General features: G+C 34.4%; 2 protein-coding genes across 2 annotated transcripts; one reads left to right on the top strand and one right to left on the bottom strand.

Moving 5' to 3' along the window:
- The first annotated feature begins 14 nt into the window (after positions 1–14).
- On the top strand, positions 15–4,175 carry LOC128546842 (interferon-induced very large GTPase 1-like). The gene has a single exon (XM_053518240.1). The coding sequence runs from the start codon at positions 15–17 to the stop codon at positions 4,173–4,175; it is 4,161 nt and encodes a 1,386-aa protein (XP_053374215.1).
- An 8,130-nt stretch (positions 4,176–12,305) lies between these two features.
- Positions 12,306–13,825, bottom strand: LOC123532091 (uncharacterized). The gene is made up of 2 exons (XM_053517928.1): positions 13,732–13,825; positions 12,306–12,796 (listed from the first exon to the last, which is right to left on the bottom strand). The coding sequence occupies exons 1-2, from the start codon at positions 13,823–13,825 to the stop codon at positions 12,354–12,356; spliced, it is 537 nt and encodes a 178-aa protein (XP_053373903.1). The 3' UTR covers positions 12,306–12,353.
- Between the last annotated feature and the right edge of the window lie 4,613 nt (positions 13,826–18,438).

The raw sequence follows: 18,438 nt of genomic DNA, 5'->3' as shown, positions 1-18,438 counted from the left end.
TAGAAATGTTCTCGATGCCGTTAGTAGGTAGTGGTAGAGGTAGGTTTGAAGAAGCGGTGACATTTTTTAATATGAGAGGTAGAGTAGAATCGGACTTTACAGATGATATTACTGAGTGCATTTCTAAACTCTCTGATACATTTGTTCTTGTGGTAGACAAATCATCTTTCCAAACTCATGGTGAAACTTTAACTAAAATAGTTTCTCGTTTCTCGTCTGTTATAGTAATTATAGCAAATTCGCTGGAAAAATCGGACATTACAAAGCTTGAAAAGTTTCGCGACAATTTACCCTCAAGTCTTTTGATCAAAGTAGTCAGTACACATAAGGGTGTCACACAAATGAATCCTAAAGAGATGGTTGCACAATTACAAAATATTTTACCGAGTCATTTTAGGGAGTACATTGCAAAATCATTAGATAATCGTCTCAGTGAATTGTCACATCTACCAAATGACGAGAAGGGACCCGAATATATAAAGGGTAAGGAAAAAGCGCTGGAAATATTTCAGTCTATGACAGAGATCGGAAAAGAAGGCCAGTGGAAACGTTCTATAACGCCAGTACATTATATTCATTCAAAGAGACTTGGATCCTATATCAAAATGTTGTATAGATTAAAAGATATAAAAGAAACATGTAATGTTGAGGAAAAGATCAAACAGTTAAGAGAGGAACAGCTCGAACATATATCAGAACCTGTGAAATTATTTATACAGTCAGTAGTTGATGACAATGATTCACCAAGACTGAAACAATATTTCTTAAGATGGCTTTCAATATTCTTAGAAAATGAAAAGAGGAAACAACTGCCCCGTTTGATTTCTCAAAATCAATTGCAACGTCAAAATGCTGCAGGCTTAAAAAATAAGACATCCCCTAACGATAAAGAGTTAGAATTACTGTCAAATGAGATTGTCATGTCTCAAGAACTTATTGAAGACGCAACCCTTGGAATAGAACATTTGTTTAGAGAAATGGGGCACATATACGAAGCATTTATTGTTTTACATAAAAGTCCTGGAACATTTGAACTGCCATCTGTTGAAACTCTAATACAAGCAATGGTTTCCTTTTTAAATCAAGGACATACGTTTGAAATAGTTGACGGGGATAATTTTTATTTACCAAGCAACTGGGTCCGGTCAGTTTTAGAGAAAATGTCACAAAACATTAATATGAAAAAGGTTCTTACTCTATCTGTCCTTGGTGTTCAGAGTTCTGGAAAGTCAACGCTCTTGAACTCATTGTTTGGTTCTCAGTTTCCTGTAAAATCTGGCCGATGTACCAGAGGAATACATATGCAGGTTTTACAAATTTCATCAAGCAATAACCTTCCGTTTTATTATGTGATAGTCATTGATTCCGAAGGACTAAGAGCTACTGAGTTTAGTTCGAGAGGGCATAGTCACGATAACGAATTGTCAACTGTAATAGCGGGCCTAGGAGATATTACTCTAGTTAACGTAATGGGTGAAAACACCACTGAAATTCGAGACATTGTACAGGTTGTTGTGCATGCATTTCTCAAGTTGAAACTTGTAAACAAACAACTAGATATCGGCAAAATGTTCTACTTAGTACATCAAAACGTGATGGATATTTCTGCCCCGGATAACATGAGGACTGGGTTACATGTTTTAATGGAAACCCTTGATCTTGCTGCAAAAGACGCTGGAGAAATAGAGGGTACAAAGGAAATAACAACATTCCGTCAAGTTATTGACTTTGATATAAATGCAAATGTATGGTATCTGCCGAATTACTGGCAGGGAAATCCACCTATGGCTAGAGTCAACTCAGATTACATCGAACGTATTTTTGATCATAGGTATAAACTACTTGAGAAAGCATTGGCCTGCACAGATAAGTCATACAAATCTCTAAATGACATTGCTCTTCATATGCAAGACCTGTGGAAAGGCGTGCTGACTGAGGACTTTGTATTTTGTTTCAGAAATAGTCTTGAAATTAAAGCTTACATCCAAATGGAAGAAGCCTTAAAAGATATTCTTATCAAGTTTGAAAATGTCATCGAAAACGAACATGTTATAACTTCTCAAAAACTATTTTCTGAATGTATTCATCAAAACCAAGTACAGAATGCAGCAGATAAGCTAATAAAACAAATGCGTGATGTTCTGACGGAAAATGTGTCGGATGCAATAATCGAAATGAAAGAATATTGTGAGAAAAATGATTATAAAGAAACTATTTTACAGTGGGAGGACTTTGCAATAAATCGAATAAAGTCGCTTAGTAATGAATTAGATGATAGAATCAAGAGAGAAACAGTTCGTTTAAGAGACAGAGCATGTGTGGAATTAACAATTAAAGAAAAAAGCTTACAGCACGAAGCCGAACTGTATGAAAAATCGTTGCAGGTTGCAAAAACTATTAAAGGTGAATGCCTTCACATGGAAGAAATTGAAAATAAATTTGAACAAACGTGGGAAATTATAAGCCGTGAAATAATTAACTTTGGAGCTTTGCAAGATGCCCCTGAGTCGCTAAGTGATAATTTCGAAAAATGTCTATTTGACATATTCAATACAGAGAAACTTATATTAAAATCAGAGTTGCAAAAGCAGACAGTATGTCACAAACCAGGAGGTAAGTGTGAGGATCATTTTTCTTGCACGTCTGTGTTTCGGGATATGAAATCACTAACTCGGTCGTTCAGCTCATCTGGAATTGATTTGGATGACATCAGCTTTTCAACTGAAATTTACCTGGAAGAAAATGATGCCAAACTTTTACGTGTAGAAAAGGTAGCTGACAATATATTTGAAGAAATAGACACGACAGTTGATAACTGCTTGACAGACAGGGACGAAGTTTCATACAGAGAAGTCAGGCGTGTTCTGCTAAAAGCCCACAAAGAAATGCTACAAACGCAAACCCAAAATGTTGGCTTTACTTTCAAAATAACAGGTGTTGTAAAACTGTGCCTTCATGTGAGTTATTTTGCTTATGCCCGATTTAAAGCATACAATGCCGAATATGCAAAAAACAATGGCATACTTGCAAAGCTTGATAAATACAAATGTCAAGTAAGAGAACAATTTATTGCTTACGTGAAGGACCGTAAAGCTGAAGAAGCTGCCGCTAAGCAGATCATTGCCATTTTGGAAAATGTTTTGTGGGATAAAATAAAAGAACGCCTTCATGTGACTATCAAGACCGCTCTTAAGCAAAATTTGCCCCAGTTGAAGTTCCATTTAATAATAGAAGTTTTGGAAGATATGGCAAATGCTGACGATTTTGAATCATTTGTCAAGTACATAAAGAACCCCAGAAAGTTTGTAAAACAGTGGATGAAGAGAAAAGCGGAAACATACCTGTTTGGTTCAAACATGGTGAATTTTTCACAACTGGCCACGGGTATTATAAATGAATTTTACGATGACATTAAACGAAGTGTAGACAAAAGTTGTGATTTGTTCAGAACTGAGAACCCTTCAACAGAAAAATGGATAGAAATATTCACAAAACATTTTTCGAAATGTGCTATTAGTAAATCAGAATTCCAGAATGTTACAAAATTTCTTTGTCAGATAGAAGACATAAGAAATTTTAGCAGTATTCTGATTGAAAATCTCAACGTTTCCGTTGAAAATGTGAAACAGAAGTCAAATAACCAAGCCAAAATAATCGTAAAATTCACCGGACCTGATAGCCCCTTGAAATCCTTGTTTAAACAAGCATGGGGCTGTCCTGATCAATGTGCCTTTTGTGGGGAGCCGTGTGCCAAAGGTTTTAGTCATAGTGGAACTAATCATTACAGTTTGCAACATAGAATATCATGTTGTAGCGGAGCACGGGAGGACTATACACATAAAGCTTCCATAACTTCTTGTAATTTCAATGTGCAGTCTGAGCAAATGCACCATTGTGATCTTTTTGGTTTCCGCTGCAATCCACCTCAAAATATGAAACCCTGCGAATTGAAATGGCACAATTACAAAGACTATAAAGATTTTATCCCAGACTGGGATATAGAACCAAACGCTAATATGTCTGATTGCTCGAAGTTCTGGATGTGGTTTGTTGCAACTTATAAATACCAGTTGGCAGTTGAGTACCGGTATGATATATCATATATACCTGATGCGTGGGATGACATTACAAAAGCGGACGCTCTGGCAAATCTTAGGAGGATATACACCACATAAAGTGTATCTATCGTAGACAAAGTAGGGAAAATACTCTTAAATTATGATATGTAAAATGCTGTAATCTTCTTTCTATCGTAGACAAAGTAGGGAACATACCCTTAAATTATCATATGTAAAATGCTGTAATCTTCTATCTATCGTAGACAAAGTAGGGAACATACCCTTAAATTATGATATGTAAAATGCTGTAATCTTCTATCTATCGTAGACAAAGTAGGGAACAAACCCTTAAATTATCATATGTAAAATGCTGGAATCTTCTATCTATCGTAGACAAAGTAGGGAACATACCCTTAAATTATGATATGTAAAATGCTGTAATCTTCTATCTATCGTAGACAAAGTAGGGAACATACCCTTAAATTATCATATGTAAAATGCTGTAATCTTCTATCTATCGTAGACAAAGTAGGGAACATACCCTTAAATTATGATATGTAAAATGCTGTAATCTTCATTTCTTGTGTATTATAATTGTTATACTACTACCTAACAATGACTGAACTTTTTTTTAAATTATAAGAAACCAATTGCAATTCTTAATCCGCTGCTCGATCACAAACAGCGGCGGAATCGGTGGTTAATGTCTGTTAAAAAGTGGTTTGGGTATTTGGACCTTTTTCATTTTTCATGTATTACTAAGCTTTCCAGTAGATATAAGGCACGGTTTGTGCAATTGATTTAAAACTATTCAAACTATTTTTTAAATAATAAAGTAATTTCACACAAAAATAAGTAATATCGTCATATAAAAACGTTACCTTCCACAAACATAATTATTTTCTCATGTACGACATAATGTTACCTATGTTTGATATCAATATGATTTTTCAACAACTATTTGAAAACGTATCTGATTGAAATCATGGAATGATTTTAGTATTTTGTTATCGTTGTAAAGAGTTATCTTTATTGTCCTAAATGTATTTCTCATATGCATTGCTCTGTGTACATTACTTCTGTTTTTTTGTTATTACAGTATAATGTTATATGTTTAGAACTTTGAGTTTGGTGGTTTGCTTGGAATGGTCAAATGTATTTAATAATGTTTTTTCTAAGAATCTGTCTTTTTATCTTTTTATTTATTGCAGGATATAGATTTTACAAAAGTTTTTTTTATATAAACATTCATTTGCCAATCCTTAATTCTCATAAAAAATCATCAAGTACAAGATTAATAATCTTGGAAATTTCCTATGACTACATCATTAGCAATCTACGTATTTCATAAAACATAAAGAGCAAAAATAAAAGACCGTGAAATCATATTACATGTAAGTATAAGTCACAAAGATTGTGTGCTGTTGCATGTTAACTTTCATCTTTTTTTTGTCATTGTTTTATTATCATGTGCATTTGCAATAGATGTATATACCTTTTTATGTATTCGATTATTGAATGCTTCTATTAAATAATTGGATAAAGTGTATTTGATAATCTCGCAAATTAACGAAATAAAGGATCAGTGAAAAAGACAAAAATGATTACAGTACAGCTTAGTGTTAAGCTTGACAGAAGTAATCGTTCTATCATTCTACTAACCGCAAGTATGCTTTTTTTCTTTTAATTATATTTACGGAGTTTGTTCTCTGTGAAATCACAAAGTTTTTGTTTAATACATTTTTATTGTATTGTTGTGTAACAATTGTAACAACTATTTTGCATTTTTAGAATTGAATATTTACCAAACATACGGAAAACAATGTTGGATATTAATATTCCGTATTTGATTTCTTGTAATAATAGCCTAGATTAAATTGTATTATCATTTTGTTAAGAATCTTAGAAAATTTTCTACTTTTGCCATGTATACAAATGTTTAACATTATTTTATTTATATAATCACTGAAATGTTCGGAAGTGTGAGTTTTTTCTGTTTCTTGCCTACTTTCAAAGATCTGATGTATGGGTAATACCGGGAAAATAACTCATAAAACAAGGATCTGATGTTTGGGTAATACTGGAAAATAACTCATAAAACAAAGGTCTGATGTATGAGTAATACTGGGGAAATAGGTCATAAAACAAAGATCTGATGTTTGGGTAATACTGGGAAAATAACTCGTAAAACAAAGATCGGATGTATGGGTACTGTTTACTGTGCTGTACTATTTATTGTATAGTCTGATTGTATGTTGAGTATATATTATCTGTACCAGGGCCGGTGGCCATATAGTAATAAACTGTGTGAGTTTGAGTTTGAGTTTGGTAATACCGGGAAAATAACTCATAAAACAAAGATCTGATGTATTGGTTATACAGGGAACATTACTCATAAAACAAAGACAAGACGATGGCTTCAAATACGCAGCGCCTTTGTTTTGATAATGCATAGCAGTGTAATTATGTATTGATGTGTATGCAAATATGAAATATGAAAATATACACGCAAATACATTTACAAATAAAACATGTAGATAGTGAAGACAAAACAAATAAAGGCAAACAATGGAGTGGAGCACCGCCTTAGAATGGTCAATGGCAAAAAGACAATTTGAAGTTTAAACCGGTGATATCTGCACTTAACTCCATAATGTTTCATGACAGTGAAACTTGAACACGTAATGTGAAAAAAGGCCTAGTATATAAAATATAGCAATGTTCGTATAACATTATAACGTATATAAAGCCTAATAATCTGTACACGCATGCCCTTGCAGACGACAGAGTAAGAAGAGAAATCACGTTAAAAGGAAAACAAAACAAGCCAGAAGGCAGATATCGAAGCAGCTTAGTATCATAAGAACTACATTACCGACTTTCTTTTAATTATTTCATGTAAATTCACGTACCTTCCTTGGCTACCTCACATGAGTAACTGTGCTTTAAGCCACGTTGATGCAAACTTTAATTTCATTAGAAGGCAAGAACACGAGTTTGTAACCTATGCGTTCTTACCCCATATAATTATATTTTCTATCATTTTGACTGTAGCAGTTAATGTTTCAATTATAACATCTTATGTATTTCAATACTCATGTTGTATAAAATCAAAATCATAGATTATAATGCAGATAACTGTTACTCATTTGTCGCATTTCAAAACCCTGATTTTATCTGAATTATTGTATATTTTGTTTAAATGTACTCAATTTGTAATTACTATTTTATGATATTACATTATCATTATTAGATATTCTATTTATTTATATATGTGGGCTTCTTGCATTCAGGAGTATCGATACATATTTGAAGTAATAATTGTAACTTCAATGAAATACGTCCTGAACAAAAATATCATTGAACATTGTTGTTTTAATGCTTATGAAAACAGACACAAAGATGGAAAGAGTATGTACTAATGAATGGAATCAAGATTGCATGTCAAAGTTAAATGGTTTCTGTAACCATCCGCACTTAAGTACCTTGAAAGGTACGCATTTTAAAAGAAATACCATAAGAAATCTGTCATTTAATGTGTATACTGAATATTAATACAAAACATGTTATGTTATATCAATTATGCTGTAAACGTACCCAATGGTATCAAACCAATTTGCAGCCGAATGTATTAAACTCGCTTAACTGAGTTTCGTCACAACGCCATTTATACAATGGGATTCAGGCTTTTATTTATTTTTCATTCTTTACTAAATGTTTCCACAGTTTTTAAAATGTAATCGTTACTGGAAGAATTTCAACATACAATTTTCTGAATGGTAAAAATAACCATACTGCTATATTCAGCGTATTGAATTAATCTTTGGTTCAGAAACATTCACGTAAAGGCATGTCATAATTGTTAAAAGTACACAGTCTTTTCTTTATAAAGTTAAATTTGTTTTCCAAAACGATTTATTCCTCATGATTTAAATCACATAACATATGAAAACATAAATTAATTGCATATATTAGAAATTTGGTAACAGTTTACAACGCCACTAGGTTAGGTCGTGTTATTCAAGGTGTCTTATTAGTGTTTATTTTTTCCTAGAGAAATTTTGTAGAAAATAAATTAGCATTTTGAATCGCCATATGAATAAACCGAGTTGTTTATAATATCTTCCTATTGTTACTTTTCATGATAACTTTTGTTGGAAATAGATTAACACTTTTCTTCTCTTAATTGTATAAAGTTTATTTTTTATCCCTCTTGATTGTAGATTGTTCTTAGTAGCTGACGTTTAATATTACTGTGTTTGGCGAGAGTAAATGAGGACTGAAACCAGTTTACTAATCTATTTTCTATATACTGTTACAGCGTACTGTAGAAACTATAGCTTTATTCAGTAGAAATAAATACATTAGCATAATATCAAATGTATTTTTGTTTTTATTTCCATCCTTAATGCATTGATTTGTATTTTAATTATAAGAAGTCCACTGATACTTGTACTAGAGTGCTCGTACACAATTCTGTCATATTAGCGTGGAAAAAGTACCTGTTAGAAACGGGTGACGAGAATCATACAGCATTAGTATTAAATCCCTTAAATTATTAAAATTATGTCTTAAAATTTGTCTTTTGTCTATGTTCAATTTATATCAATAAATGATACTTTATAAGCAATGGGTAATGTTAGAGTACGCTATGACCACAAGGACAACTTTTGTCTCGGGTATGTATTCAAGTATCAGTAATACATCTATCTATTAGTTAACATTGCAAGATTATGCTTGAGAACACATTAATGTCAACATCGAGATTGTTTTGAAACTAAGACAAATATGACATCTTATTACATATGCATCACCGAGACCTACGTTTCTATAAAATCGGTGACCGCAAAAGCTTACCATTGAGCACTTGGTTCAAGGTGCAGACATTGAGATATGTACTGATATATCAAACCTTCAGTAATAAACATGATAAAGTGGTATAATTTATCAGTAAGTATTTATTTTAACAACTGCCGCTCACCTTTATGAACATGTGTTAAAGTACACTTATGATACGATAAGTTTAACGCGTTGTGTATTTGTGTTCGAATGTCTTTGTAGTTAATACATATAAACATTCCATGCAGTAAACATGCGAGGTAAATGGCGCTTTTGTGCTCAAATATTCATTATGTCCCCTAATAGCTGATTTCTAATCAATTACCCCATCAAGTCACGCAGCCCTTTCAAACCCCGCATCCAGCTAGCTCTTGCCATTCAACACCGACAGCTCACTCTATTCAACCCCGCCAGCTCACCCCATTCGACTCCGCCAACTCGCCGCCACCATCGTACCCCATTCAACCACACCAGCTTACTCCAATCAAATCCGCCAACTCCCCCTCCCCGCAAGTTAAACCATCACAGGCTGGTCACCGCCAACAGTCGAATCAATTTATTTAAGCCAGCCAACTTGCTGATGCATATTGGCTGTAACCTAAATGGTATTGGGATGAATAAAACTTTGAAACATCTGATATCCAAATGTTTGCCCGAAACTCATAAATAGAAATATCGAGTGAGTAGTACTTATCTAAGCTGATGTGAATATTGTACTAATTGTTCATAATCAAGCCACTTGTATGATACGCTGGGTATGATTTATCTATGTACATATGCAAGTGTTAAACAGGTGTCCTGATATGTACATTAACTGCATGATAGTGTTGTTTAGATCATTGATTACACATCCTATCTTCACGATAATGGTGACAATGTCCGAGACAAACAGTTTGCAACAACAATGTTGCAGCTTTAATAATTCAAAACAAAGCTTATTTTACTGTTAAAATGTTTATTATAATTATGAAATTATAATCAAGGCGTACAATATGCAGAGTTTAATGACATGATCAAATACAATAACACAGAGGCAAAACTTTGACGTAAATAGGAAATATACAGCAACAATGCAAACAAAATGATGGCAGACTCAGTCTGAGATTGAGTTTGTAGGTGATAAAATGTGGTGATAAGATGTGCAACGCCACTTACATCCCAAAGCAGGGACCCGTAACAGTGTACCTCCTTTTGAAGTGTATTCCATTCCTAAACCATAAAACTTCTAATTTTTCAGGAGGGCGTACGTTCAATTCGCGCTAGGACCAATTTGTTTTCTATACATTTCTTTTAGAGCAAATTTCAAATAGTCTCACAGGACTAGGCCATAACATTTCAGCGCCAGAGCTAAATTTCTGTCAGATTGAATCCGTTTGAATCCGTTTACTTGAGGCTCCCTAGAAAAAGATGTTCTAGGACGTTTCATTTTATGTTTTACAATTGTTAACTAATACTGTGAGAATTATTTTAATAAAATTATTGGTATAATGGATTCTCTATGAACGTTTTGTACACTGGTTGTTCTCAGCGCGAAACAATGTTAACTTTAATACTGTATCGAGCCGGCACACGGCACTTAAAACTGAGATTATGATAGTAAAACCAATCTTAGAAGTTCGTTTTGAAAAGACAGACTGCAGTCACTAATGAAAGTGAGCTTATTGACGTGACAGAAACCTCTTTTTAGGGTGTATTATTATATTCTTACTGACTCCTTAAAACGATAAAACAGTTTAGTAGCATGTTTCTTCCAAGATCTTTTGTTGACATTGTTGATAGCGTAATCCCGGTACCACAGCCTTTCGAATGTTTACTATGAACGAAAAAGTGTTTAGTCCCCAAATATGACGGTATATTAGAATATAAGTGCAGTGGAAAAAGAATCACTGCTGTCAATAAATAAAAACTAAATACAAATTATGATTGAACTAATGTAACAGTTGTTGAAGCAATGTATATTAAAAATTATCTATTCACGCGTATCAATTTATGAGAAATATTTGAGTAGATAATAAGATAATACATGTAATGGTACTGTTTCCGTATATATGTCAAAAAAAAACATTAAAATTGTGTACAAAATAAGGAATGGAATTCCCTTTAGAAAGCACTGCCAAATAAATCTAAAAACATTTTTAACATATACAAAATGGGTATGACAATGTTACCCAGTTGCAGGAAAGTGATATATTTCTCTAACCATATCGGGTCTTTGTCAATTCTCTTCCCACAACAGCCATAACAGTCCAGTTTACAGCACGCTCTCTCTTCGAAATCGTCTATACAGCACCCCATCTGTTTGATACAGATAAAACGACCACAAGGGCACACGGGTGGTAAATTCATTTCATATCCCCACTCCAGGTTAACTTGTTTACAACATATACAGCTTTCTTTTACATCTTCGATAGGCATCAATTTGGGGTTGGCAATTAAGCTCCCGTCGGGATAAAACTTTTGAGCCGCTTTGAAGCACGAACAGTAAATTAATGAGCAACACGTGAAGTTCATGCAACCAAAATCATACCTGAAAAGGCAGCAGGTGCACGCACTTTTCTGCTTACATGTTGATTTTCGAACCACGTTTTTCAAAGACGAGCCAAACATTGAAGCGAGTACTTTGATAGGATTTAAGGCTTTACCTTTACATGTCCAAGAGTACAGCATCAGTGTCAAATTCTGCGGAAGATCTTCGAAGAAAAGCGATAGAAACGTTTCCACCCAGCCATGAAGTATTTGAAACCCAAATGACTTCAATTCCTTTTCTCCCGATTTCTTACTTTTTCTCTCTTTTTTATTGTTTCTTTCTCCAATTTCACGTACGGTTTCTCCAATAATATTTAGCAATTGGACAATCGTGAACAATGTGCCGAAGAGTACGAGACCGCCGTTGGAATACGTAAGAATATATACTTGGTCAGAATTGCAGTCTGCAAACATAAAATATATTTTTATTTTATCTTATTGTCGAATTTGATGTCTAGCATTGTCACAAATGTCAAGTCCTTTCCTTATTTCGAAATATTAGAAGATGACATTCAGAAAACTTAAAACAACTTATTTGTCCAAAAATCTGGATCTCAGCTGTTTAAAGCTAAAGTATTGGTAGTGATTTTCGAAATTTTAGAGGTTTTAATTTTGAAATGCAGATAATTTCTTAATCTCTTTCGGGACACTTAATATCCCGTTTGGCTTAATTATATCCAGTAAAGAACTTGTTTTGCACAATCTGTATTTTTCATATTGTGTTTTTATTAGATAGAAGACATATATTTTGGGTATGCAACAGGTACCACTTTTATATAAATGAAATACTTGTGCATTTATTCGTTCTAAGGTTTCGTAAACCCCTATTACGAAAAAGGATAATCAAATTGTTTTGGTGTTGCCGAACGATAATAATAAATAATCTGAACCACTAGATGCAGAAGAATTCTACATGCAAAGATGTTAAACTTAAAACTCACCTTCACCTATCTCTGTTCTATTGTTGTTTATTACAGCTACTGCTTCGTCTATTGTTGGAAAAGAAAAAACAAACTTTGTATTGTTCTTTAGTGAATTTTCATCAGAAGTCGTTCCCATTATCACATCAGCGAAGGACGTCCAATCTATGAAGAGGTCTCCAATAATTAGCAACGCAGAGAAAATTCTTTTTAAAATGGTGAAAACTGGAATTTTCTTTTCGTGGTTCTTTGCTTTTTGTGGTTCGTCAGCGCTTTTTGATTGCCTTTCTTTGTCAGTTCTAGACTGTCCTTGGCCTCTCATGATAACGGGTGTAATAGGTTCGCTTTGCACGTATCCTTCATTTGGATGTCCATAACCTTCGGCTTCGAATGCTGAATTCGGTCGTGCAATTGTCGATCCAAAGCCTATCGCCCGTGGCTGATATTCAATGGCTTTAAAGGAAACAAAATTAGTATATAATACATATTATGATATTTTTACAAGTTAAATGTACATACTTACGTTCTTCTATGCGGTATTAGACCTGACTGGTTAAAGTCTCATACTTAAAACCACTTGTCACTTGCAAATATGGGTTTTAAACTCAGTTGGGAAATAGCATTGAATTATTTCGTGCGAGGAAGTAATCCATCTGACTTTCGTAAGTTCATCGGTCTACAAAGGTGCTTTCCCTAACCTAAAATAATGCCCAGAGGTGCAGCCGGTGTCTTTCTCCACTATCAACTGCCCGACAGTCACCTTAAGTTATAACTTAAACAAATATTTACTTATTATGTGTACATAATACTATCATCATGAGTGGAATCAAGATACATGTCAAATATGTTAGATGTTCACACAAAACAACAAAGATACTCAGCTAATCTTATTGAATATGATTTGATATCATCGCCGTCGAAGATTATTTATCTATTCAATTGCTTTTTCTAAGCCCTGGCAGGAATTATTCACAAAACAATTTTCGGTCTCAGTTGTGTTTGCCCCCAAAGCTCTGGGATGTACACCACAATGTTGTTACGAAATTATCTCAAAAGTTTAAGATATCACGCATTAAAATTATAAATTGACATCTAATATAGTATACGAAATGTATGTACTCAAAAAGGTATTAATACCGACCATTTCAAAGGTATTTATAGCGACCATTTCATGATAAAAACGTTCAAAACGCTGTACCAGCAAAGGCGCCTCACAGGCATCACTTAGGGTACCTAATTCATTCTTTACTGGTTCAAACACTGAACAATCTGACTAGTGGAGAGAGAGAGAGAGATTTTTATTGAACTTACATTTTTAAAATATTCTAGAGCGAAACAACCATTAGTTAGGCCTTGTCAGAGACAATAACCTTCTGGTGTACACCTACCTTCTGGATCGTAAACAGGGTTTGCAATTGCAGGATGGGGTCCATACCCACATATGAACTGCTGGCTGACGCTTCTGTGTATCTCCTGGTGCATTCTGAACAACAGTCGAGCCAACTGCAGAACTTGAGCGACTTACGTACATTTTATTCTCCATGGTTTAATGACCAATTATTCAGCCACTGATGTCTCCCCTAAATTATGTTAAACTGATTTGATATCAACCTCTTCAAGCCTTGCTATCGCGCATATTGAAGGTGCTATTTTAGCCTTTTGTTTGACAGCGCGCAGTTGGCAATATAGGGCAAGTGGTTTTGGGTGCGATAGTACTATCAAATATCGTCAGATACACAGTTTTACTTCAGAAAAAAAAAATCTTAGTTGAGAGATAACAGAAAATATTTCTTAAGGTCGGATACTAAATCTCTTAAACTGCCGCTTAAAGTCAGACCTCTCTGATCAAGATGTCTTAACTTCTGATAAATTCAAAATAGATAATTGATTAAGGAAGATATGCACAAACCAATGACAGTCCGTGATAAAATCGTAACGGACATTATGACCGTCTCGGCTTTTAGTGGATGTGGCCAAATTTCCATTAATTTTGAGACCGCATTGTTATAAAATAAACTGTCGATTCCACATGCTTTATATTCCATAACCTGGTGGAACCTTCCGTAGGCCATGTGTTTACAACTTGGCTGACTGGCAACCTAGGAGTTTGCCCTCCAGCCGAATTTCCACCGCAACGCTCGACTATTCAACAGCCTTGTCAATTGAATACAGAAGTTAAAATAGGGGCGTAATTTTGTACATATATGCAAAACAGGGTTACGAAACCTGCACGGTGCTTATCAGCTCATGACAGTGAAAAGACTGTGAAGTTTCAATCTATTGCCATTAGTTTATACATAATTTATTTTAGGTCGATTGAGACGCAAGTTCTACAACTTATTTTAATCATTCTCGACACCGCATTCCTGATGGAATCCATCGCCTAACCCTAACCCGAGGGTTTGAAAGAAGAGGCCGATTTCACTTTTAATGCTGAGCGCAAAGCACGGGAGCTACTGGTACCATTTTTAACGTGTTGACGCGGACGGGGATCGAACCCGACCTCCCGCACTCGAAGCGGACGCTCTACCACTAGACTATCGAAGCAGTCCCATTAGTGGGTACTGAGATACTACCTTACATATAAAAAATAACAAAAATCAGCTAAGTTAAAAAAGAACGAGCATAATTTTGTAAAAATGCAAATTAAATTAATTGAACCTATGTATTGCATGCCATATCATGACCAGTGTGGGAAGTTTCAATCCATTCCCGCAACTGGATACTGAGATACCAGCTTGCATACAAAACCTTAACAAAAAAACTGTTAACTCAAAAAATGGGCATAATTTTGAAAAATAAATGCAAAGTAAAGTTAAGGGACCTGCACAGTGCATGCCAGATACATGATAGTGAACAAGTGTGCAAAGTTTCAATCTATTCCCATTAGTTGGTACGGAGATATCAGCTTATATGCAAAACCTTAACCAAAAATTTCTTAGTCGAAAAAGGGGCATATCTTTATGAAAAACCAAAATAGAGTTATAGAATATGTGCAGTGTACGCCAGTTTATCACAGTGAATAAGCGTGTGAAGTTTCAATCCATTACCACAAGTGGTTACTGATATACCAGCTTACATACAAAACCAAAACCAAATCGGGACGCCGACGCGGACGCCGACGCCCAGGCGAGTCCAATAGCTCCGCTATATACTAATATACACCGTTGAAAACTCATTTGAAACGAGTAAATTTTGACACATAAAACCGTATTTTCAATATCTGACAACAGTTGAATACAGGGTTTTCTATAATATGAATTCGTAGCTTATAGATAAAATAAATGCATTTATCTGCTAAAACTGGATAATTTCATCCAGGTCAAAGCTACTCGTCAAGATCCGATGCTTGTTAAAGATATTCATACCCACAGAAAGAATATTCAACCGACCTTTCGTAAGTCTTGTGGATGACTTCCTCACATGAACACTTCAAGGCCACAAGCGAGCTCGAACCCACATCGGTGATGGGCAAGTGATTTGAAGTCAGTTGCCTTAACCACTTGGCCATGGAGGCACTTCCAATAAATAGGTGATAGTAAAATATGACGGCCCACTGGTTAATTTTATCATTTTATATATTTTCATAATAAATACCAATGAAACAATTAACCTAAATTTAGAAATCTTAACAGAAACAAAAGGTAATTGTACATACAATCTCTTTTATTTCAAGAAGGAGTTACATAAACAGATAGCCTGGTGAGTTGTTTTAGAAAGTGGTATAGGAGCCATCAGTGTCAGTCTCGATAAATACTGGAATCTGTTTGGCATGATATCAATATCAACAATAATTTCACCTGTTGCGTGGACATAATTATCTTCTTTTTCAGTTTCTAATAGATGAGTGAAACAGTATTGTCTATATCCAATTCAACGGTCAACCCGGTCAAATTTTCAGTACTTATTTGGGCGACAACTCACTCAATGACTTATCATCTAAGGAATTATTGCTGAACCAAATGCCTTCGGTGACTTTTCACTTCAAAATTTCAGATTTGAAAGGTAAATAAATGTTCTTGATCAATATTTTGTTATCTCGATTTTGATCTTTTTGGTCACTACAGGTTTTCCCATGGAGCGGTCCAATTTTAATTGTATGAGATACTTTAATTTACAAACAATACCATTAAATACAAAACTGCACTAACATCAAGAAGTGAAATATGCTTTATTTCTTTAGGAAAGCAATGTACTTTTATAATTTGATCACTTTGATCGTTCCATGTAAATTATGAATATTTGATGCTAACTGATGTATGTGTAATATTGGTATTTCCCGGCTAACGTTATTCGTAACATTATATTGTAAGGAAGGCAAAAAAATCCTTTGATAAAAATTAAACATGTTTATAGCTGATAGATCAGACAAGACTTGTTCTTATGTAAATAAATAGAGTTTTATTACGTTTTATATGTAACATACATAATTGACTGTTGCGGAAAACGTTCCGCTACCCCCTCCGAATACCTTAACATTTAATGAAATGTTTGTAATATTACTTCAAAAACAGTGTGGTATACACAATCCCGACATGGGAAAACAATATCTAGATTAAGTTCGATTGAAATAAGGTGCGAGAATAAAATTAACATAAAGTCAACAGAATCTGATATTCATTTAAAAATGTTTACGCACTGTCTTTGAAATGTGAAATAGTAAGAATCCAAAATCCTATGAAAGTGTGCAGTTTCATATGAAGCGGTAGACAAATTGCAAAATATTTCTGTATCATTTATATCTTGGTGGCCAATTGGACGCAATCTTGAATATCTTTGTTATCCCCGCCGATGAAATCAGGAGGTGGGTATTAAAATGGCTTTGTCCGTCCGTCCGTCCGTGCGTCCGTGCGTGCGTGCGTGCGTGCGTGCGTGCGTCCGCAGCCATTTCTCAGTAACTAGCAGGTAGAATTTCATGAAACTTGAAATAAACATGAACCAACATACTGCGATGATGCCCGTCAAGTTTTATTTGGACTGGTAGAGTTATTGCCCTTTATTTACTGAAAAATGCCCAAAAATGTCCGTCCGCTGCCATTACACAGTAAATAAAGTAAATACAGTAAATAAAGACTTGTTCTTATGTAAATAAATAGAGTTTTATTACGTTTTATATGTAACATACATAATTGACTGTTGCGGAAAACGTTCCGCTACCCCCTCCGAATACCTTAACATTTAATGAAATGTTTGTAATATTACACATTTTCAAAAACAGTGTGGTATACACAATCCCCACATGGGAAAACAATATCTAGATTAAGTTCGATTGAAATAAGGTGCGAGAATAAAATTAACATAAAGTCAACAGAATCTGATATTCATTTAAAAATGTTTACGCACTGTCTTTGAAATGTGAAATAGTAAGAATCCAAAATCCTATGAAAGTGTGCAGTTTCATATGAAGCGGTAGACAAATTGCAAAATATTTCTGTATCATTTATATCTTGGTGGCCAATTGGACGCAATCTTGAATATCTTTGTTATCCCCGCTGATGAAATCGGGAAGTGGGTATTAAAATGGCTTTGTCCGTCCGTCCGTGCGTGCGTGCGTGCGTCCGAAGCCATTTCTCAGTAACTAGCAGGTAGAATTTCATGAAACTTGAAATAAACATGAACCAACATACTGCGATGATGCCCGTCAAGTTTTATTTGGACTGGTAGAGTTATTGCCCTTTATTTACTGAAAAATGCCCAAAAATGTCCGTCCGCAGCCATTTCACAGTAAATACAAGTAAATACAGTAAATACAAAACCAACAACATAATGCAATGATGCCCGTCAAGTTTTTTTTTTTTTTTTTTTTATTGGTCAATTTCCTCTAGATGTATTGCCCTTTATTAATGTAAAATGCTCCCAAAATGTCCATCTGCAGAAATTTCTCAGAACTATCAGATAGAATTTCATAAAACTTGAAATAAACATGAACCAGCATACCAGGATGATGCCCGTCATTTTTTTTATTCAGTTTCCATTAGAGTTATTGCCTTTTAATTGTTAAAAAATCCACAGAATTGAACATAACAAACCAACCAATTGGTAGAATTTCATTAAACTTTTTTCATTCTTTTCCATGAACAGTTATTATAAACATG

This window comes from Mercenaria mercenaria, chromosome 11, assembly GCF_021730395.1.
Source record: "Mercenaria mercenaria strain notata chromosome 11, MADL_Memer_1, whole genome shotgun sequence".
Lineage (NCBI taxonomy): Eukaryota > Metazoa > Mollusca > Bivalvia > Venerida > Veneridae > Mercenaria > Mercenaria mercenaria.
The sequence above is the reverse complement of the archived record's forward strand: the minus strand, read 5'-3'. Positions and strand labels throughout refer to the sequence as shown.